This window comes from Mandrillus leucophaeus, unplaced genomic scaffold (genome assembly GCF_000951045.1).
Source record: "Mandrillus leucophaeus isolate KB7577 unplaced genomic scaffold, Mleu.le_1.0 Scaffold1052, whole genome shotgun sequence".
Lineage (NCBI taxonomy): Eukaryota > Metazoa > Chordata > Mammalia > Primates > Cercopithecidae > Mandrillus > Mandrillus leucophaeus.
The window spans coordinates 31360-55312 of record NW_012098677.1 but is presented as its reverse complement, the minus strand read 5'-3'; the positions used below and the strand labels follow the sequence as shown (position 1 = coordinate 55312).

At 43.0% G+C, this 23953-nt stretch overlaps 1 protein-coding gene across 3 annotated transcripts in view; it reads right to left on the bottom strand.

The window, feature by feature from the left end:
* Positions 1 to 244: 244 nt before the first annotated feature.
* PAFAH1B2 (platelet-activating factor acetylhydrolase 1b, catalytic subunit 2 (30kDa)) overlaps positions 245 to 23953 on the bottom strand; it is a 47544-nt gene continuing 23835 nt past the window's right edge. For 2 of the 3 annotated variants that reach the window (XM_011981898.1, XM_011981915.1), the window contains 4 exons: positions 18586 to 18675; positions 17339 to 17455; positions 14079 to 14201; positions 7253 to 10869 (listed from right to left, as the gene is read on the bottom strand). In XM_011981898.1, coding sequence (XP_011837288.1) covers positions 10591 to 10869; positions 14079 to 14201; positions 17339 to 17455; positions 18586 to 18675 — 609 coding nt within the window. In that variant the 3' untranslated portion in view covers positions 7253 to 10590. Of the gene's footprint in view, positions 370 to 2347; positions 2559 to 7252; positions 10870 to 14078; positions 14202 to 17338; positions 17456 to 18585; positions 18676 to 23953 lie in introns of those variants that run through there. The other variant, XM_011981908.1, reaches the window with a different exon arrangement.

The following is a 23953-nucleotide window of genomic DNA, read 5'->3' as shown; positions in this document are numbered from 1 at the left end:
ATCGTCCATCCCTGGGCCATTGTTTCTCCAGGGATCTTAAAAAATGAACTCAAAGGATTAGGAAACAGGACGGTGGCCCTACCGGCGGAGGGGAAACGGAGGCAGCACTGCAAGAGGAATCCCCATGCCTCTCCCACCTCCCTCTGGAGGGGCCACACAGCTGCAGGGACGGCCGTCCGAGCTTCCCAAGCTTGCTGGGCTGGGGCTGTTTCCCCTCTTCTCTCAGGGGCAGTTACAAAGCTCATTGAAAGATACTGACCTTCAGTGTAAAATGGTGACAACTTTTCTACAAAATATTTTGGCACTGTTTCAAGAAACTTAGAGAGCTTTATACCCTTTGATCCAGTAATTCCACTTCTGGACTCTATCCTAAGGAAATAGGAAGCACAGATAAAAATACGTGGGCAGCTACGCTTATCACTGTGATATTTATAATATAAAGCAAAAAGGAAACAACTTGGAATCCATAACGAGGGATTGGTTAAATGCACTATCATGAAGGCATCAAAAATGATGCTTAAGACTTCAAAGGACATGTAAGCAGAGAATTCAGATATGACACTAAATAGTATATAGGGCCAGGTGCCGTGGCTCATGCGTGTAATCCCAACACTTTGGGAGGCCAAGACGAGTAGATCACTTGAGGTCAGGAGTTCGAGACCAGCCATGGTCAACATGGTGAACCCTATCTCTACTATAAAAATACAAAATTAGCGGGGCGTGGTGGCGCGTGCCTGTAATCCCAGCTACTGGGGCGGCTGAGGCAGGAGAATCACTTAACTCTAGGAGGCAGAGGTTGCAGTGAGCTGAGATTGTGCCACTGCACTCCAGCCTTGGCTGCGACAGAGAGACTCCGTCTCAAAAATAAATAAAAGAGTATATATTCCAAATACATATAGACATGCATAGAAAAATAGAAAAAAAATTGTACTAAAAATTTATCAATGTCTCCAGAAAGCAGGGCAAAATTTAAAAATAAAATTTAGCAAGTTACCTTTGAACTACAATTTAAAAAATAACATATTGTATATCATTTTCCTTTAACTCTAAAAATATAGAATAGTACCAAAAAATAAAAACTAATGGATTGTGAGTGGTTCTTAAATTTTTTATATTTAAAAAAATTTACAAGTGTTCTACAATGTACATATATTGCTTTTTTTTGCGGGTGGGGGACAGGGTCTCGCTCTGTCACCCAGGTTGAAGTGCAGTGGCACAATCTCAGCTCCTTGCAACCTCTGCCTCCTGGGTTCAAGCAATTCTCCTGCCTCAGTCTCCCGAGTGGCTCGGATTACACGCATGTGCCACCACACCCAGCTAATTTCTGGTTTTGGTAGAGATGGGGTTTCGCCATATTGGCCAGGCTGCTCTCAAACTCCTGACCTCAGGTGATCCACCCACCTCGGTCTCCCAAAAGTGGTGGGATTGCAGGCATGAGTCACCGTGCCCGGCCACATATATTGCATGTATAAGACAAATTAAAATTTTTTTTTTTTTTTTTTTTTGAGATGGAGTCTCGCTCTGTCGCCCAGGCTGAAGTACAGTGGTGTGATCTCAGCTCACTGCAACCTCCGCCTCCTGAGTTCAAGCGATTCTCCTGCCTCAGCCTCCCACGTAGCTGGGACTACAGGCACCCACCACCACACCCTGCTAATTTTTTGCATTTTTAGTAAAGACGGGGTTTCACCATATTGGTCAGGCTGATCTCAAACTCCTGACCTCAGGTGATCTACCCACCTCGGCTTCCCAAAGTGCTGGGATTACAGGGGTGAGCCACCGTGCCCGGCCAAATTAGACATGTTTAAAGGAAAAGAAATGTGGCCATCTCTGAAGCTGTCAGACATCCTAATAAAGCCACCCAGATCAGTGCCTTGTCAGAGTTCTCTCAGCTGGCAGGATTGCAGCAGTCTCAGCTCCCAGCCCTGCCCAACTATCTGGAGCCTTGTTCCAATGAAGACTATTTTACCTTATGACCAAGTTAGTTATATTTACTCATTCCTGCAGTAAATATTTAATAAGCATCCACTATGCGCCAGGTACTGTTGTAGTTATGCTGGGCAAATGGTGAGTGGGGGAATTAGTTTTGGCCTCTGTCCAAGCACAGCATACTTGAGGATGAAGACCAGAAGCAAGTTGCAGCAATTGGTGAACCCTTTGGAAAAGCAAAGTTGAACCCTTTGGAAGGTTTGAAAGTGAACCCTTTGGAAAGTTCCTTTTGGGAACCCTTTGGAAAAGGGTTCACCAATTGGAAAGTCAGCTGGAAGACAACCTTAGGGGTTTCCTTGGCAAACCCCTCATTATACAAATGAGGAAAGTGACGCTCAGAAAAACTTCAACCCATTAGTACCTCACTAGACCAAGTTTGCACCTTGGTCCACTACCATTTCCAGCACATCTAGGCGAATACGGATCAGAGAATCCTCAGGATGACAAGAGGTTTCTTCATCATGAGCCCTCCATACATTCAGCTGCCAAGTTTGGAGAATCAGTGTAGGATTTCCACAGTCCATCTGGACTTTTCTTTCATAGTAATCCTGCTCATCTTGCCAGTAAATAATCTGAAACATTAAGAAACACTCCTGATACATTGCCCAGGCTGGTCTTGAACTCTTGGCTTCAAGCGACCAGCCTCAGCCTCCTGAGTAGCTGGGATTACAGGTGGGCACCACTACTCCAAGTTGGCCTCGTAACTTTGGGGCAAGATGTGACCCTAGGCCTGTTTTAAATGCACATCTGGAGTCCTACTTCACACTTAATTCATCTTGGGAGGTGAAGCCCAGAAATCTGCAATTTAACGGGGCACTCCAGGAGCTTGCTATGCACAATGAAGTTTGAGAACCACTGCTCTGGAACCAAACAACTGTGGACTATCACTATTTCTGTATGCTCCCTTTCCCCTGGCAATATCTGGAGAGAAATCCATCCAAGCAAACTCTGAAGGGATCCTTCCCTTTTGCAAGGTCTCAAGACTTAACCTTTGAATTGTCAGGACCCTGGGTCTACAGAGTGGGAGGGCAGCAACCGCAGATTTTCTTGCTGTTCCCAGGTCTGCAGAACTTTCCTCAGTCCCTCTGCCCCACCCTGCCAGGGAGGGAACAGCACAACTCACTTATGAATAGGTCCTTTCTGAGGTCTGTCCACTGGGAGAGAATGCCTTTTTGTTGGCTGCAGCAGTCAGCAAAAAAGGGCAATGGTGGGTCTCAAAGTCAGACTTGTGAGCACACAGGGGAGATGTCGGGGCCTCAGGGATGTGATCTTGGTCTTGTGCACAGGTCCAGCTACCGCATTCCCTGGCATAGTATACAAAGAGCTCAATCCTAACCCTGGCCCTCAAGTGGTCAGGGTGGGGCCAAAAGGCTCCGATGACTTCTATTTCCCTGTGGACCACCCTTCCTGAGTGTTGAATGGACCAAAGAAATGGGACCATTCAACATACAGCTGAGGAGGTTGCTGGACCCATGAGTCCAGCTCCATTTTAAGTCACAGGGGATTTATGAAGTTTGGGGTGAGAAGACAGGGAGGAAGCTTCAGGTGGCTCAGGGGTATTGTTAAAATGACCTGAAGATAGCCCGGTGCGGTGGCTTATGCTTGTAATCCCAGCACTTTGGGAGGCCAAGGCGGTTGGATCACCCAAGGTCAGGAGTTCAAGACCAGCCTGGCCAACATGAAGAAACCTCATCTCTACTAAAAATACAAAATTAGCCGGGAATGGTGGTGCATGCCTGTAATCCTAGCTACTTGGGAGGCTGAGGCAGGAGAATCGCTTGAACCCGGGAGGCAGAGGTTGTGGTGAGCTGAGATCGCGCCATTGCACACCTGGGCAACGAGAGCGAAACGCCATTAAAAAAAAAAAAAAAAAGGCCAGGCGCGGTGACTCACGCCTGTAACCCCAGCACTTTGGGAGGCCAAGGCTGGTGGATCACCTGAGGTCAGGAGTTCGAGATCAGCCTGGCTGACATGGCGAAACCCCGGTCTCTGATAAAAACACAAAATTACTTGGGCGTGGTGGCAGGTGCCTGTAATCCCAGCTACACGGGAGGCTGAGGCAGGAGAATCACTTGAACCCGGGAGGCGGAGGTTGCAGTGAGCAGAGACTACAGGCCATTGCACTCCAGCCTGGGCAACAAGAGTGAAACTATCTCAAAAAAAAGAAAAAAAAGAAAGAAAAGACCTGAAGACTGCACTCGGAGCAGGATTTCGTAAGAATCACAGTAAATGGATTAGCTGAATCCAATCAAGTTATTTAGGAACCTGGGAGGTAGGGAGTAGTCATGCCTATTGGTGGGAGACAGAATCAAAACAGATTTTAGAATCAAGTAATGGTATAACTTTAACCCAGAAAAAAAGGATTCCAAACCAACCCCTCTGAAGGAAACGGACCTGAAGCTGTTTTCACCGTGATTATAAAAAGGGCTGTTTTTTCATTTGGTGCTTAGAAAGAATTGTCCCAGACATAAGCAGCTCCAGCAGCAAGAACAGTTCAGCACTTCTTTCCATCATACACGTTCTGTTCTTTCCCAGGGCTGCCCTTGTGTCTGGCTCTCTCTCTTCCTACAAGGACTGCGAAGACTGGATGGCACGTTACAGTGAGAAATCAGTTAAAGACACAGGATTTAATCTGCCGTACTGAGGAAAGTCTCAAACCTGTCACATGGCTTCACGGTACTATGGAAAAAGCAAGGACTTTGATGTCAAAAAGTTCTACAGTTGCTGGGAGCCGCGGTGGTTGTCCTGACGTGTAAGGAGGCGAGGCTACAAAATTGAGGCCAACCTGGGCAGCATAAAAACCTCTCATCCATTAAAAAAACAAAAAAGGAAAGAGTTCTACAGTTAAATCCTTGCATTGTGTGCTTCAGGCAAACCACTTAAGCTTTCTGAGCTTTTGGAAGCCTTGTCTGGACTTGGTCTCTACTGTCCTAAGTACTCACAGTGGAGCTAAGCTACCCTGCATTCACCATCCTATTGTCTAAAGAACAGGAAGGGAGATGAAGGAGAGAAGCTCTGACCAAGAGGGCAGTACTTTCTCCTAGAGATAGATCAGCCACTTTCCATTTCCTAGAACTGGGCTTTCACCATTCACACTGGGAAATATCTGCGACATACTCAGGCCCTGCATCTGGCTCCCTCTGGCCACGTGATGAAACCAACATCAGAGCTTTCCAGGAAACAAAGCTGGTCATCAGGTTGCAGAAAACAAGCAGATAAATAATTGATCGTCTCAAATCTCTGCCTCCAAAGATCACTGATAAAAATGAGCCAGCTCTCTTATTTCAAGAAAGCTTGGGTCTTTGGCTTAGAAATCAGAAGACAGGCGGCCGGGCTGCTGTTACTTCACCTGTTATCCCAGAACTTTGGGAGGCTAAGGCAGGCCAATCGTCTGAAGCCAGGAGTTCGAGACCAGCCTGGTAAACATTGCGAAACCCTGTCTCTACTAAAAATACAAAATCTAGCCAGGTGTGGTGGTGCACACCTGTAATTCCAGCTACTCAGTAGGCTGAGGCACAAGAACTGCTTGAACCCGGGAGGCAGAGGTTACAGCAAACTAAGATTGCACCACTGCACCCCAGCCTGGGCAACAAAGTGAGCCTCTGTTTCCAAAAAATAAAAATAGAGTAGGAGCTAGACCAGCAAAGGAGTAAGAGCATATTCCAGACAGGGGGCTCCCCACTACGGGCAAAAACATACAGGTAGGTTTGGTGCTCTTGGCAGAAAAGTTCAAAGTAAAGGGTAGAAGGTTACAAATTAAAGAGGCCAGGTCATGGAGAGTGTTAGATGTTACATTTAACGGCTTGAACTTGATCTTTTAAGTCAGTGGTTGACAAGCAAGCTGCAGTACACTGGTGTGTTATGAATCCACTATAAGCGTGCTGCCAAAGCTTGACCAGGGTGTAAAATTCACATATATATATACACATACATATGTGATACATGAATTAAGCCAGAATGACCCAGCAAATAGGCAAAAGGCATAGCATAACATCAGACCACAGCCAAAGATTGTACGTTTAGCAAAACATTGCAGATCTTTACTTTGTGGCTATGTAAAAACACGTCAGTGGGTTAAGATTTCATCTCTGCCATGGCTGGAAAATAAAGTAGGGGATGGATTCTCATGTTGGTTTCTCCAGTTTTGCCAAGTACAGATGCTGGTGAGGGAGCTTTTTCTTTGTTCCATATCACTACCTCTTCCACTTGTTCTGGGCCATTTAAGAGGTTCACATGGGGTAATCCAGATACAGTAAAGCAAAGCCTCAAGATCCAGGCTGCTTTCACTGCTGCTGTGTGGCCTGCAAGCAGCTGACAAAGGCCTCCAGGAGTGTGGGTGGAGAGGAACTTGGTGTGATGAGATACGGGGGAAGCGGGAAGGGCAGCTAGAAAAACAAAATGTCTCAATTTATCTCCAAATTTTTCCTCCTAGAGAGAAGCAAATCATTTTAATCCAATAGTATACCACTGAGGTGAAGAGTGATAAAGCGAATGATACAAAGATCACAGAAACTTTTAGCTGCCAAGGAACATCATACTGGCATACCAGTTCACTGTAATTATTGCTGGCCTGGTGGTTGCTGGTGTTAGTCATCAGGATAGGTCCTGATGCACCAGTTAACCGACCCTTGTTCTAGTCTCATTATCTCTGAATAAGAGTATTTGGAGGCAGCTGTTTTACCCTGGGGAGGTAAGGGTGATAAATGAGTCTGTGCTCAAGGTTCATGTCCTCTATGCTGTAGTAACACCATGTTTTGTTTTTTTTTTTCCGAGACGGAGTCTCACTCTGTCACCCAGGCTGGGGTTCAATGGCGCAATCTCGCCTCACTGTAACCTCCACCTCCTGCGTTCAAGCATTTCTCTTGCCTCAGGCTCCAGAGTAGCTGGGATTACAGGCGTGAGCCACCATGCCTGACCAGTAACACTGTATTATAAAGACTGATGACACTCACCCAGTTCAGATGAGGTGGTCCACAGCCTACAATCCAGACTAATCTTATCTGCAAAACTATTCCAATCTAATGGAAAAGAGTAGACTTCAAGGATGGCAGTTGTGCTTTCTGAGGGGTCCTTATACCTACTCATCCCACCCTACCATCCTACATGCCCGAGAAGGCAAGTGATGAGTCAGCCTGGTACATTCAGTTCCACAGTAAAGAAGCAGGATGATCTAAATATCCAATTTCCTTATAAGGCAGGGAAAAACCATCCCTTTTTTTCATTAGAATCCGAACTATGATAAAGGAGACAGAAAGACATCAGCAACTTTGAGCAAAATGTTTACATTTATATTGAAATATACACTAAAACAGAATGAGTTCTACTTGTCAATGAAACTTTGCCAAAGCAAAATCACAAACTTCCAACGGGGAGGTCCAGTCAGCTAGCAGCAGTGATCCCCAAGCAGGAACACCAAGAAGCCTGGGGGACCCCTCTCCAAAAAGCCTCCTTTCAAGAGGCCCCAACTCACTTCTCCCACATGCACCCACACGGATTTAGGAGCTTAGACATGCTCCTGATTTTCATATATTTTTAGTTTCTTCTTCACTGCAATAAATATAAAGTTGGCAATGCTCATACACCACAGCACAGACAATATTTCAGGCTTTAGCATACAACTGTAAACAGTGACTAGGTTAAAAAAATAAAATAAAGTAAGTTGGACTTTTTTTTTTTTTCAACAAAGAGACAAAATTCCTTAGAGCCGGGCATGAGCTACTCAAGATTTGTTTTGTTGGATTAAGGTTTCTGACAAAAGATTCTGGTTTAGGCAGATGCCCTTGACAGTTCAAGTAGACCCAGAGTGGTAGCCAGAGCACTGTCTACAGCAACCAAGAATACATGGACTGGAAGACAACCTGCCCTAGATCACCCTTGGCAGTACATCTTCAAGCTGCCACATTCCAGATATGACCACAGACATCTTTATAGTTCCATCACTGGCTGCCATCTAGTGTAGCAGGAATGCGTGGGCGAAGGAATACAAATCTGCTGGGAGGAAAAGAGAATAGTATCTCTGCTAGCTGCCTGGAAAGTTGGCCCCTTAATCACAATGACAACTAGGACATTTCACTTGGACAGTGCATTAAATTTATAGATTTTTTTAAAACTACAAAGACCAAGCAGTAAGTTCTGTCACTGACGCAAACTGGGATGTCAAAGAAAAATAGATTAACTATTTTTACCTAAAGTAGTGCAAAGAAATCTGGCAAAAAATGAAAGTGAACTCAATATCTGCACATCAGTAACGGGGCAGAATTTTATTTAAAAGGCTAGTGGTTCAAATACTATTGCTTGAATAGCTCTGGTAGATATAAAATGTAGTAACATCTGAGGTTTGTACATATGAGCAAAGGAGCTGAGGGCCAGCTCACAAAGGGATATGTGATCCTCAGTCAAGAAAGAAGCTAAAAGCGCATGCTGCAGGAGTAACCTAATGGATTTATTTGGACTGTACTCCTACCTTCTGACAAACAAAAAAGACCTGGATAGAGAACTGTCTTTCCACCCACAAAAATCTGGCTTAATTCTTCTTCCTATAAAACTATACCTCAGCTAAGAAAAAAAACTCTTGTGAAAAACTCAACCTGGGCTACTAAAAATAAAAAGGAAATTTTTAATATCGTAAACAAGTTTAGTAAACACCATGTGGATTTTCTGTTGTTAATGAAGACATGATACATTCAAAAAAGTATGTATTTTTAAAAAAGAACAAAACAAAACAATTTTCTAGAAAGAGACTTCACAAGAAAAAAATGAGCCCAAGTTTTATCCCTCAAGCAGAAATGGGTCTTAGCACAAATCAGTAAGCCCTCCTCCAACATACAAAAACACTGAAATTTGCCTTTCAAGTACGTTACTGAATTTGAACATTAAGCAGAATCACTGCAGAGTGTATTTTGATGGGTTACTTCAATACCCACCTGGTCCAGTTCAACATATCTATAGATCCAGTTTGTATATATTCCATAGGTATACTGATAAAACCATCTACTATCCCATTTTTTTAATGGCAGTTCTTATATAGCTCAAGCAAACATTAAGGTCAACAAATTCTCAGATTAAGTACATTAATAAGACACCTTAGAAGTGAAATAAACCTAGTTTTTACTAAAATGGTGGGATAAAGGTAGTGTCTATGCTGAAGAGCAGCTTCACTTGTTTCCCCACGGAGAAAGGCCCAAAATTTTTGGACGATACTTTAAAAACTAAGCCAATAAGGCCAGGCGCAGTGGCTCACGCCTGTAATCCCAGCACTGTGGAGGCTAAGGCGGGCAGATCCCCTGAGGTCAGGAGTTCGAGACCAGCCTTGTCAACATGGCGAAATCCTGTCTACTAAAAATACAAAAATTAGCTGGGCATGGTGGCATGCACCTTTAATCCCAGCTACTCGGGAGGCTGAGGCAGGAGAATCATTTGAACCCGGGAGGTGGAGGCAGCAATGAGCCAAGATCGCACCACTGCACCCCAGCCTGGGCAACAAGAGTGAAACTCCATCTCAAACAAAACAAAACAAAAAACAACTAAGCCAATAAAAAAAATATATACACCTTAAGATATTATAAAACTTGAAATAATGTCAGGTGCTATGGAATGGGAAACAAGAGTTCTGATTCCCCTCACCCCCCAAAAAGCTGTAACAGGTTTTAAGGGAAAAACAAAACCAGAACTCTGAATATGAATAGCAATACACAGACTCTATAGCACAGAACACCACACAAGAATGAGTTTTATAGCAGTACTATCATGACAGTAACTGGCTGGAGACTATACTTCCAGCAACAGGGTTCCTAGGTCAAAAATGTGTTAAAAGCTTGTAATGTCAACAAGGACCAAAAAAAAAAAAAAAAAGAAAGAAAAAAAAAGGAGGTGGGGAATGAAGGGGGAAAGGGGGACATGAAGGGGAATAGGGAGGAAAGGCTGCATGCACGGGTCTGTTATAGACATGATATTCAGCAGCATAAAAATAATACCCTCCAAAGAGTCCCTCTAGTGGGGCAAAACCTGTTTTTCACTGCTAAGCATGGAAAAGATTAAGAAAGCAGAACAAACCCACTTCTATACTATAGCATCTTCCATATATGAATGACAAGCATGTTCAACCTGATGCTACATGTTAAGAAAATATTCAGTATACATGAGAATCTAAGCAACATAAAAACAAAAGGCTAAATTATGAACCTTAAAAAATTGGAGAAAACATGTTTTAAAGCCAAGTAGGATGATTCTGATTATTATTATATATGACATAATCCACAGAAAGGCCAAGAAAAGAATCTTCATATTGTTCAGTATTTAGGCTTGATGTTGTCCTAGGAAAACAGTGATAATTCAATGAATGTGTTACACATACAACTAAAAAGTCCCCTTCTGGTTTCAAATGAATTTAAACAACAATCTTCCTTGGCTAATTTTTCTCCTCTGTCAAACAAACCTTCTATGTACAGGACCAGTTTAAATCCCTCCTCCCCTTCAAACACTAGATATGAACATCCAGGAACATTCTACAATGCAAAGTGCCTTAAGAAAGAGAAGGATTCTGTAGTGCCAGTGATAGAACTGATCTGAGGAAGCTGAGATGCTAGTAACACTGATGGGAGCCAGTCAGGCAATGGTGGTTTGTTTCTCCTCAGGTGTTTCCTCCAACAACTGCATGATCAGTTCATGCAGGGGTTTGCAGATCTTTGCATAGCCCCCTCCTGTCAGATGCAGAAAATCAAACATGTCGTGGCAGGAGATGGCACCGTCCGAGTGCACAAAACCCCCGTCGGTATCCAGGAGCTGCACGTTGGCAAGCTTCGGCAGCGAAACCTTGAGGAGTTGGTTCACCTTGGCGTTCTTTTGCCTCAAAGGATTGGGTTTCTCACCTCGAGGTAACAAACCCTGGGGCACAGCGGAAAACATTAAATTAGAAGATTCACTTATTTTTCTATACTTATTATTTGTAACTTCAGATAACATCTCCATTTGGCACTTTCTATACCTTTGATTTGTGAAACACTGGAAAATACTGGTTTGAATGAAAGCTAACCATTTCTTCTTAGTATTTTCATGGGTTCCCTTCTGTCCCTTAATTGTTGGTATTCTTCAGGGACCTGTCCTTTGGCCCACTAAACACTTTAGCCAGATCTCTTCCTAGAGCTTCAGAACTACATATTAAACTTCCAGCCACAGAAACAAATTTAAATGTTCCCGAGGCATTCCCAACTGATCCAAAAACAATTCATTAAACTATGCTCTTCCTCTTTACCAACTGGTCATTCCAACACCTCAAAGTCTCTCATCCCATATATCTATTTAACATTAAATCACTCAACTTTTGCATCCTAAATGTCATTTTCTTTCCTCCATCCTGATTATATACACTGCTACAGCTCAGGAACTTATCTCCAATCATCCTAATTACTATAAAATCTCCTGATTGGTCTTCCCACCTCCAATGCTGTCTGCCCTTCAATCCGTTCCCCATTTGGCTGTCAGAATAATCCAGCTCATAGATACACATCATCTATTAATGCCACATGGAAACTACACCATATTATACTATAAGAAAAAGAGGTGGAATGAATGCTGTCTTGATGAATCAGAGCCATTCACCCTGGAATAACCCTGGAACAACTGTTTTAATTTTGTCTCCCTGTAGCCCTTTTCCAACAGCATATATACTAGGATTAGGCATGAATTACCATGCCCAGCCAAGCAATTCTAGAGATAATATGCACATTTTCACTTAAATACACCATAAAGTTTGCACACAGCCCTTTTAATTGTAATGTGATTACTGCTCTCATATTCAATGACTTATGTAACCATCTCCATGACACTACTATTTAAGTTATTTCCAATGTTTTAGTATTATGGATAACACCATAATTAACATTTCTGCATATCCAATTTAAAAACAAAGAATATGGAAGGATTACTCAGCAACAAATATTTCCTAAGCAAATACTATGTACTAGTCACTATACTTAACAGGTGGACTCAACACAATCCTTTCCAGAGTAAGGCAGGTATAAGTAAGTACCTCAACAAGTAAATGACATGCCTTGTAATAAAAAAGATCTGGCTCCCCAGCAACTGTGAATAAAATCCAAACATCCCAACAGCATACAAATTCCTACATGACCTGGCCTGGCGCAGGGGCTCACGCCTGTAATCCCAACACTTTGGGAGGCTGAGGCGGGCAGATCATGAGGTCAGGAGTTCGAGACCAGCCTTGCCAATATGGTGAAACCCCATCTCTACTAAAAATATAGAAATTAGCCGGGCATGGTGGCGTATACCTGTAGTTCCAGCTACTTGGGAGTTTGAGGCAGAAGAATCACTTGAACCCGGGAGGCGGAGGTTGCAGTGAGCTAAGATTGCGTCACTGCACTCCAGCCTGGGCAATAGAGCGAGACTCCATCTCAAATTTAAAAAAAAAAAAAAAAAAAAAAAAAAAAAAAATTCCTACATGAGCTGGTTGTGGCCTCTTTCTCCTAACCATCCCAGGCTCAAACTTTATGCAGCCTCCTCTGCTCACCCAAAAAACATATACATGTACAAGCCTTTGCTCAATTCTCTTTATTTTTCTATAATACCTTCTTTCTTTCCCTATTTGTCTGGAAACCAATGAAGTCTTTAAATGTAAATGTCAACTTTTGTTAAACACCTTTTCACCTTACTCTAAACAGCACACAGTATAATAATTCTCTGTGTTGCTGTCTCCATACACTAGACTGTGAGCTTCTTGAGACATAAACTATGTCTTACTCATTTTTGTATGCTCAAGAACTAGGATAGTGCCTTGTACACAGTGATCCACAGGTTTTTTGAATAAATGACTATCTTCCTAACACCATCTCACTAAAGAACTAAATTTATATCAGATTTTGCTAAAACATATTTCAAACTGAACTAAGAATATCTACAGCTAGACTTTTTTTTTTTTTTGAGACGGAGTTTTGCTCTGTTGCCCAGGCAAGAGTGGAGTGGTGCGATCTCGGCTCACTGCAACCTCCACCTCCCGGGTTTAAGAAATTCTCTGCTTCAGCCGGGCACGGTGGCCCATGTCTGTAATCCCAGCACTGTGGGAGGCCAAGGCAGGTAGATCGCGAGGTCAGGAGATTGAGACCACGGCTAACACGGTGAAACCCCATCTCTACTAAAAATACAAAAAATTAGCCAGGCGTGGTGGCAGGTGGCGGGTGGCGGGTGCCTGTAGTCCCCGCTACTCAGGAGGCTGAGGCAGGAAAATGGCGTGAACCCGGGAGGCGGAGCTTACAGTGAGCTGAGATCACGCCACTGCGCTCCAGCCTGGGCAACAGACTGAGACTCCGTCTCAAAAAAAAAGGAAGACATTCTCTGCTTCAGCCTCCTGAATAGCTGGGATTACAGGCACATGCTACCATGCCCAGCTAATTTTTTTGTATTTTTAGTAGAGACGAAGTTTCACCACCTTGGCCAGGCTGGTCTTGAACTCCTGACCTTGTGACCCACCCGCCTCGGCCTCCCAAAGTGCTGGGATTACAGGTGTGAGTCACTGCACCCGGCCTACAGCTAGACTTATACTGAAACAGACAGCTGTTCACCTTTGAGACCATGAAGAGTTAATGCTGTAATTCTACAAAAGGGTAGTACCTTTCTGTTCAGGGTACAACTATAAAGTATCCATTTTCTTGCTGATGAAATTTTTCATGTTTTAGAGAAGATTAGAATGTCTAATATACCATCTTTAACATATTAGCAGTAGAACAGGACACTTACAAAATAATCCAAATATAGGTCTAATAAAAAGACTCAGGATTCAGACAAATCTCATGTGCAAATTTGCAAAACATTATGGAGGCCAAAAAAAAGGGGGTACTGAGGCACCAAATGGCTTCCATACTTCCAAACAAGGATGCATGGATAAAAGATGGCCCCACAGCTGGTATGGGGAATGATGATATCAGAAAGACAGTAAGATACATTAGAGAAGAGGTCAACAAAAGTATGATAAACTGCTTCCACCTCAAGGTTCTCTAATATTCACGAGCAATCACATTTCTAAAAAGATTCCTCAGCTGACCCAAAGACATCAAACTCTCTACCCACCAAAGACTACATACCAATACAATGATTTTGGCCTGTGGCTGCCTTGTGTTGATAAGTTGTACAATGGCCTCGATTCCACCTGCTACCTCTTCTGCTGTATTTTCGTGGTTGTTTGTTCCTACCCAGACAACAATGACCTGCAATTGAAGAAAGAAAAAAAGGGGGTGAGGAGGAGATAAATACCCAGGAATAAAGGAATGTCCACCACCATTTAGATGAAAACCTTCTTTTTCTTTTCTTCTCTTTTTTTTTTTTTGAGATGGGGCCTCGCTCTATCACCCAGACTGGAGTGCAGTGGCACCATTTTGGCTCACTGCAACCTCCGCCTCCCACGTTCAAGCGATTCTCCTGCCTCAGGCTCCCGAGTAGCTGGGACTACAGGCATGCACCGCCATGCCCAGCTAATTTCTGTATTTTTAGTAGAGACTGGGGTTTCACCATGTTGCCCAGGCTGGTCTTGAACTCCTGACCTCAGGTAATCCACCCGCCTTGGCCTCCCCAAGTGCTGGGATTATAGGTGTGAGCCACCACCCCTGGCCGAAAATCTTATTTCAAAAAGCAAAGAAGGAAAGATAAACTTCTCAAATGGTGCTGGCTAACTTCAACTGGGCAGCTACCTTACTAAATTTTCTTTTAAGAGAGGCAGGGTCATGCTACATTGCCCAGGCTGGTCTTAAATTCCGGGCTCAAGTCATCTTTCTTTGGACTCCCAAAATGCTGGGATTAAAAATGTGAGCCACCACACTCAGCCAGGGCAGACATCTTAATGCACTGATTTATGCCTCATATCAGAATAAACTCTAAGTGGAATAATATTTAAGTGGTAAAATTGTACTAGGAGGAAACGAGAGAATTATGTCATGCAACAGGGAGCTAATTTCTCAAAATCCAAAAATTATACAAAAAAGATTAATAGGCCGGGTGCGGTGGCTCAAGCCTGTAATCCCAGCACTTTGGGAGGCCGAGACGGGTGGATCACGAGGTCAGGAGATCGAGACCATCCTGGCGAACACGGTGAAACCCCGTCTCTACTAAAAAATACAAAAAACTAGCCAGGCGAGGTGGCGGGCGCCTGTAGTCCCAGCTACTCGGGAGGCTGAGGCAGGAGGATGGCGTAAACCCGGGAGGCAGAGCTTGCAGTGAGCTGAGATCCGGCCACGGCACTCCAGCCTGGGCGACAGAGCGAGACTCCGTCTCAAAAAAAAAAAAAAAAAAGATTAATAAATTTAACTATATAAAAATAAAACCTGGAAAGGTGCAGTGGCTCACATCTATAATCTCAATGATTTGGGACGCTGAGGTAGGAAAACTGCTTCAGCCCAGGAGTTCAAGGCTGCAGTGAGCCATGATCACACCACTGCACTCCAGCCTGGGTGACATGGCAAGACCCTGTCATGGTATAAATACACAGATGCACTCAAGGAAAAGAGTCACAGAGGTGGAGGCTGGAAGGAATTTTAATAAATTTTTTTTTTTTTTTGAGACAGTTTTGCTTTTGTTGCCCAGGCTGGAGTGCAATGGCTTGATCTCAGCTCACCGCAACCTCCGCCTCCTGGGTTCAAGCGATTCTCCTGCTTCAGCCTCCCGAGTAGCTGGGATTACAAGCATAGGCCACCATGCCCGGCTAATTTTTTGGTATTTCTAGTAGAGACAGGGCTTCTCCATGTTGGTCAGGCTGGTTTCGAACCCCCGACCTCAGGTGATCTGCCCGCCTCGACCTCGCAAAGTGTTGGGATTACAGGCGTGAGCCACCGCGACCGGCCTCTTTATTTATTTTTGAAACGGAGTCTTGCTCTGTCACCCAGGCTGGAATGCAGTGGTGCGATCCTGGCTCACTGCAACCTCTATCTCCTGGGTTCAAGTGATTCTCCTGCCTCAGCCTCCTAAGTCGCTAGGATTACAGGTGCATGACATCACACTTGGCTTTTTTTTTTTTAAAACCAGAGACAGGATTTCACCACGTTGGCCAGGGTGGTCTTGAACTCCTGGCCTCAAGTGATCCACCCACCTCGGCCTCCCAAAATTCTAGGATTACAGACATGACCCACCACGCCCATCCAACAAGTTTTTCTCTTTAGAAAACAAAAAAAAATCAGTCTGGCATGGTAGCTCAAGCCTATAAACCCAGTATTTTAGGAGGCTGGGGCAGGAGGATCATCTGAGGCCAGGAGTTTGACATCAGCCTAGGCAACATAGCAAGACCAAGAAAGACCCTGTCTACAAAAAGAAATTTAAAAATTAGCTGAGCACGGTGGCACATGCCTGCAGTCCTAGCTATTTGGGAGGCTGAGGCCATAGGGTCATCTGAGTCCAGGAGTTTGAGGTTACAGTGAGCTATCATCATGCCACTGCATTCTAGCTTGGGCAACAGAGAGAACCTGTCTTAAACAACTTTCAATGAAAGCATGTTTTGTCAGGGCTCAGCTTTTATTCTTTTTTTGGGAGCTGAAACGATTATATAGTGTGTGCCAACTCAGAGTATTTATGATATAAGATACTGGGTAGAAATGTTCATTTGTTCACATCTGCTTCTAATTTTCTTCAGACGAACTTGGCAGGCCTTGATTACCGACCTGTTTATATGGTTAAACAGATCCAAAATTACTTCCTGAAGTTAATCATGGCCCTGCTCCCATGGCCCACCTCTGAGCAGTTTTCCCCTCATACTGCCCAAGATCTATGCATTCCACAGAATAGCACACCTCATTAGCATAAAATCTCTTCCTTCAGCCAGGCACAGCGGCTCATGCCTGTAATCCCAGCACTTTTGGGAGGTCAAAGCGGGTGGATCATGAGGTCATGAGTTCAAGACCAGCCTGGCCAAGATGGTGAAACCCCATCTCTACTAAAAATACAAAAATTAGCTGGACACAGTGGCAGATGCCTGCAATCCCAGCTACTCAGGAGACTGAGGCAGGAGAATCGCTTGAACCCAGGAGGCGGGTGTTGCAATGAGCCAAGATTGCACCACTGCACTCAACCTGGGCGACAAAGCAAGACTCCATCTCAAAAAAAAAATCTCCTCCTTCAATTTAAGAAGATAATTATAACAACTACAAATACAACCCAATAGGCAAACAATTCACTAGTTTCTTAATTATATATTTTGATATATTCTTAAGCAATGACAGTATCATTTAAAGAGGCATGAAACAAATAGTGAAATAGGTCTTTAAAGAAGCAATTTTTTTTTTACTACCGGTTTCAGACTATTTAACTATCCAAAAGACACTTAAGATTAATGACATTATTTGACAAGTAACTTTCATTTCACCTTAGGCTTAATATTCTCCAGTTCTCCATTCTTTAGTCTCCACAAAACATGTCTTGTTGTATCTCCCCCAATTCCAAAATTCAGTGCATGAAGTGGGGAAAAAAGCTCTCGCCATATCTAAAAAAAGAAAAACTTGATTTAGTGCAGCTAAAACTAGGGGAAAGTTGAATCTTTCAATTGCAATGTGTTGCAAGGCATTAGAAATAATTTCCTTTTCCTGTATTCAAAGATAACACTGCAATGGTGTGACACTCACTGTTTAAGGACGTTGAAAACACCACTGTGTAACTCAGTTCTTAATGTAGCCTTAGGTCTCAGCTCAATAAATGAGTCACAACTCAATCTGATGCCCCCTAAAAGGTACCAACATTAATAATTAAGCTGTCAACTCAACAAACTCTCCTTTCCACTTACTGAACTATACAAACAGGGTGAAGCGGAAACAAGAGATGAAGAAATTTAGAGTGCTAGAGCTAAAAAAAAAAAATAAAGCTATCTTTTCTTTTAAATTTCCCTTGGGGTGGGGCACGGTGGCCCACACCTATAATCCTAGCACTTTGGGAGGCCAAGACACATGGATCATTTGAGGCCAAGAGTTCGAGACCAGCCTGGCCAACATAGTGAAACCCCGCCTCTACTAAAAATACAAAAATTAGTCAGGCATGGTGGCGCATGCCTATAATCCCAACTACTTGGGGGGTGAGGTATGAGAATCTCTTGAGCCTGAGGTTGTGCCACTGTACTACAGCCTCAGCAATGGAGTGGGACTCTGTCTCAAAAAATAAATAAATAAATAAATAAAATAATAAATTTCCCATGGAAAAATGCCTAACCCTACAAGATTGGGAATAGCTTACTACAAAAATATATGAAATAGGAAAATGACAAAATATAAACAAGAATCATGACTAGGATATATACGTTATCAGCAAATACAAATGGGAAATACTAAGTTACAAATAATAACAGACAATCTGACTAGAGCAAATATAAACAAATATAACATTAAGCTTCTCAGAAACCAGAGTAAAAGAAGAAGTTTCATTATAAACAATGCTTCAGATCAGAACATGTCCAAGTTAAAAGAAAGAAAAGAAAATCCCTTTAGGTAGCTTTGATTTCTCTTATAACCTCAATTAGGGCTTCTCTAAGAGGCACAAATAAGCTCAGCTCAGAATGAAAGTCTATTAGTAATGAATGGTTATACATGAGTAGCCAAGAACCATGCTCACCCCTTCCACCTTTACCTCATATTGCTGCATTAACTGCACCATGGAGTCTCCCACAAACAGTACATCAGGCTCTTTGTCTTTACAGTCCAAAACAAATCTGTTGTGCTGGTTTGAAGAAGAAAGAAAAATTATTAACTGGCACTTCTGGCCGGGTGTGGTGGCCCATGCTTGTAATCTCAACATTTTAGAAGGCCAGGGCAGGAGGATCACTTGAGGTCAGGAGTTTGAGACCAGCCTGGGTAATATATCAAGATCCCACCTCTACAAAAACAACTTTTTTTTTTTTTTTTTAGACAGGGTCTGGCTCTCTTACACAGGCTGGAGTACAGTGGCGTGCTCTTGGCTCACTGCAACTTCTGCTTCAGGGGCTCAAGCCATCCTCCCACCTCAGCCACCTGAGTAGCTGGGACTACGGGCTCATGCCACCATGCCTGGCTAATTTTTTGTATTTTTTGTAGAAACGGGGTTTTACCATGTTGCCCAGGCTGGTCTCCAACTCCTGAGCTCAAGCAATCTGCCCACCTCAGCCTTCCAAAGTGCTGGGATTCCAGGTGTGAGCCACACATCCAGCCAGAAAAAAAATTTTTTGAATAAAAAAAGAAACTGGTATTTCTTTTCCTGTGAGACTTCTTGGCCTAGAAAGAATAGCCGTCCAACCAGTTACCGTTGTTAAACATTTTTTTAGTCTACCCCCAAAGCTTATTCCTCTCATTCTATAAATTAACTGTTTGAACTTTCTTCTCACCCTTACTATACTGATCATTCTAGTACTCTCAAGAAACCCAGAATTCTAATGAAACCAGAATAGAAAAATACATGTAATACACTATGTAGAAGTTTATCTTTTCCTTAAACTTTTATTAAGAAAATTGCAAATACACAGAAAAGTTGACATAGTACAATGAACATACACATCTGCCTCTTCTATTCAACAACTAATAGTATTTTCCCATGTTTGCTTTATCTCTATGTACGTGTGCATGTTTGGTGGACCATTTGTGAAGTAAAATGCAAACATTATGATTCTTCACCAAGATGCATCTCCTAAGCATGCATCTCCTAAGAGTAAGAACATCTTCTTATAAAACCACAAATTGGGCGCAGTGGCTCATGCCTGTAATCCCAGCACTTTGGGAGGCCAGGGTGGGCGGATCACCTAAGGCTGGGAGTTCGAGATCAGCCTGGCCAACATGGTGAAACCCCGTCTCTAATAAAAATACAAAAATTAGCCGGGCATGGTGGCAGGTGCCTGTAGTCCCAGCCACTCAGGAGGCTGAGGCAGGAGAATTGCCTGAACCTGGGAGATGGAGGTTGCAGTGAGCCGAGATCGTGCCATTACACTCCAGCCTAGGCAACAACAGAGAAGCTCCATCTTAAAAACAAACAAACAAAAAAACGCACAAATTATTATGATAACTAGGAAATGAAACAATCTCATAACATCTAATATTCAGTCCATATTCAATTTTTCAAATGGCTCCAAGAGTTGGATAAAGTATTACAACATCATTTTTTCAACTACGATCCAATCAGGTTCCATGTATTTTATTTGAATGCAGACTCTTGAAAATATCTGTTAACTTCCAAATGTGAGACACTGGCAAACTAGGACTCAATCCTTTTCAGTCAAATCCAAGCTTATAAACAGTGGTAATCTCCTCTCAGAGTGCCTCTTTCTGTTATAAAGGCACAGACACTTTCTAAAATTGATTTTGGCCAGGTATGGTGGTTCATGTCCAAAATCTCAGCACTTTAGGAGGCCAAGGTGGGAAGGATAGCTTGAGCCCAGGCATTCGAGACCAGCCTGGACAACATCATGAGACCCCTTCACTATGAAGAAAAGAAATAAAAGAAAAAAAAAGAAAGAAAAAAGAAAATAAATTTTATCCATTAATGTTAAAGAACATAGTCTAAACTTTTATTTTGGCCGGGTGCAGTGGCTCAAGCCTGTAATCCCAGCACTCTGGGAGGCCGAGACGGTGGATTACGAGGTCAGGAGATCGAGACCATCCTGGCTAACACGGTGAAACCCCATCTCTACTAAAAAATACAAAAAACTAGCCGGGCGAGGTGGCGGGCACCTGTAGTCCCAGCTACTCGGGAGGCTGAGGCAGGAGAGTGACGTGAACCCGGGAGGCAGACCTTGCAGTGAGCTGAGATCCGGCCACTGCACTCCAGCCCGGGCGACAGAGCGAGACTCCGTCTCAAAAAAAAAAAAAAAAAAATTTTATTATTTTTTTAACTTTTTGGAGATGGAATCTCACGTCACTCAGGCTGGAGTGTAGTGGCATGATCTTAGCTCACTGCAACCTCCACCTTCCGGGTTCAACCAATTCTCATGTCTCAGCCTCCTGAGTAGCTGGGATTATAGGCGCCTGCCACCATGCCCAGTTAATTTTTGTATTTTTAGTAGAGACGTGGTTTCACTATGTTGTCAGGCTGGTCTCTAACTCCTGACCTCAGGTGATCCACCCGCCTCGGCCTCCCAAAGTGCTGGGATTACAGGCGTGAGCTACCACGCTAGGCCAGTTTAAACTTTTATATTCATCCCTGAAACAAATTTATACAATGCTCTAGGTCTGTAATGTAAGTCCAGGCAAAGGCCTACTCTCTTTTTTTTCCCAAAGACGGGGTCTTGCTATCTTGCCCAGACTGGACTGAATTCCTGGGCTCAACTGATCCTTCTGCCTTAGCCTCCCAGCTAGCTAGAACTACAGGTATGCTTTATCATGTGCAGCTTTCCAATGCTGTTTCTTTTTCTCAAACTCTGCATTCAATTTTGTTTCCCTTAGGAATTAAGGAAGAGTTACTATTTAAGTATTTCTGTTGACAATACCAACACAGATGAGGCTGTGGTAAAACTCAGATATTCATCTACAGGTGAAGTGTAAAGTGACAGAAATACTTCTGGAAATAATTTTACAGATTTTGAAAACACCTCCAGCCAGGTGTGGTGGCTCACGCCTGTAATCCTAGGCCTTTGGGAGGACAAAGTGAGCAGATCACATGAGCTTAGGAGTTCAAGACCAGCCTTGGCAACATGCAAAACCCCATTTCTACTTAAACAAACAAACTATATATATATTCATTTATTTATGTAAAAAAAAAAACAACACACTTCCTCTCTTAGGGTGACAGGATTAGGGACAGCTTTTTCCTTGCTTCCATATTTCGTGCAAACACATATTTTAAAAATCACTGTTTCAGTAAATATTTCTAAACTGAGGAGACATGAGCAAGAATAAGTTTAGTGAATAGGTGCTTTTTCCTATCATGTCAACTCCCTATTGCAGGTACTGTAGTACCAACTACCTTTCTCTCTCTCTCTCTCTTTTTTTTTTTTGAGATTTTGAGACAGGGTTTCACTCTGTCACCCAGCCTGGAGTACAGTGGCAGCTGTGAACGACAGCTCACTGCAGCCCCAACCTCCCAGGCTCAGGCTGGGGAGGGCTTACGTGGTCCTCCCTGCCTCAGCCTCAGGTGCACTTCACCATATCCAGCTTTTTTTTTGGGGGGGGGTGGTTTGTAGAGATAGGGTTTTGCAATGTTGCCGGGGCTGGTCTGGAACTCAAGCGATCCACTTACCTCTGCCTCCCAACGTGCTGAGATTACAGGCCTGAGCCACCACACCCAGCCCCAACTACCTTTCCACACCAATAAAATAGCTTGTGTTTGTACAGTGTCGTGGAATTTAAGACTGCTATGATAAAGGTTCTAGTACTTTTCTCCTCAAGTATAATAGTTGTAATAAATTTGGAAACATAGAAAGGACCAAAACAACACATCTATAATCCTACCACCTTAACCTAGCAACTATGACCATGCTTGAGTATTTTCTCCTCAACTTTTTTCACATCCTCTGTTATCCCTTTTACATAGTTTAAGTATCACGGACACCTCTTTCTGGCACTACATGTCTGAGGCCAAAAAAAACCAACATTCAAATTCTAGCTTACCTACTTTCTAGTCCAGTGATCTTAAACAAGTACATAATTTGTGTCTTGGTTTTAACATCTGCTAGCAATTCCATTTTAGAGTTGTTAAAGATTCCCAGCTATATCATCTGGCACCCACTAGGCACTTGAAAAATGGTAGCCATTATAGTTGCATTTAACATCATACTAGAACCAGTTTTCTATGTAGCAACACAGTTTTTATAATCGTAACTTTTAATGGCCATATATTCTTTTTTAGACACAGGGTCTTGCCCTGTCACCGAGGGTGGAGGGCAGTGCATGATCACAGCTTACTACAGCCTCAAACTCCCAGACTCAAGCAATTCTCCTGCCTCGGTCTCCCTAGAAGCTGAGACTACAGGCACACACCCAGCGATTTTTTTTTTTCTATTTTTTGTACAGTCAGGGTCTTGGATTGTTTCCTAGGCTACATTTCTGGCCTCAAACAATCTACAGGCCTCAGCCTTCCAAAGTGCTGGGACTACAGGTATGAGCCACTGCACCTAATATACTCTACTGAATACACTCAATGACACATTTTTGTTTGCTTTTTTGGGGGGTGAGGGGAATGAGGGTCTATGTTGCCCAGGCTGGTCTTGAACTCCGGTGCTTAAGCAATCCTCTTGCCTCAGCCTCCCAGGTCACGCTTTTCTTCCTGTGGGCAGACTTGCCAGTGGCCTCTTTTTGTGAATCTAATAAGCGTAATAAAGGGATATATATATAGTTTTTCCTATGTTGGAAATTCTTAAAATCAGTATTTTTATGGATTTTGGACATATTTCCAAATTCTTAACAAAAGGGCTATATACCAACCTGTAAGGACTCTAGCAATATATTAGAACTGGTTTTACTGTACTTGCACCTGAATTAGATATTAACACTTCTCTTTCTCTTCCTAACGTTTTAATTTACACTTTTTGGAAACAAAGTTAAAGACTTTCTATCATGTCTACTAAAATACTTATGTATTAGTTCCTTTAGGATATTTTTATTGATAATACACAATATCTATGCTTCATCTATAATATTTACTGTGTATATTTTCCTTAGTCTGCTGCTGAGCCTTATTTTTCTGGTTAATATGTTTTGATACGATTTCTATTATGTTTGGCAAGTCTTTCAACATTACCCTTAAGAAAACCTTTTAGGCCAGGCACGTGGTGGCTCATGCCTGTAATCCCAGCACTTTGAGAGGCTAAGGTGGGTGGATCACCTGAGGTCAGGAGTTCAAGACCAGCTTGACCAACATGGTGAAACCTCATCTCTACTAAAGAAATACAAAAATTGGCCCGGCAAGGTGGCTCAAGCCTGTAATCCCAGCACTTTGGGAGGCCCAGACGGGCGGATCACGAGGTCAGGAGATCGAGACCATCCTGGCTAACACGGTGAAACCCCGTCTCTACTAAAAAATACAAAAAACTAGCCAG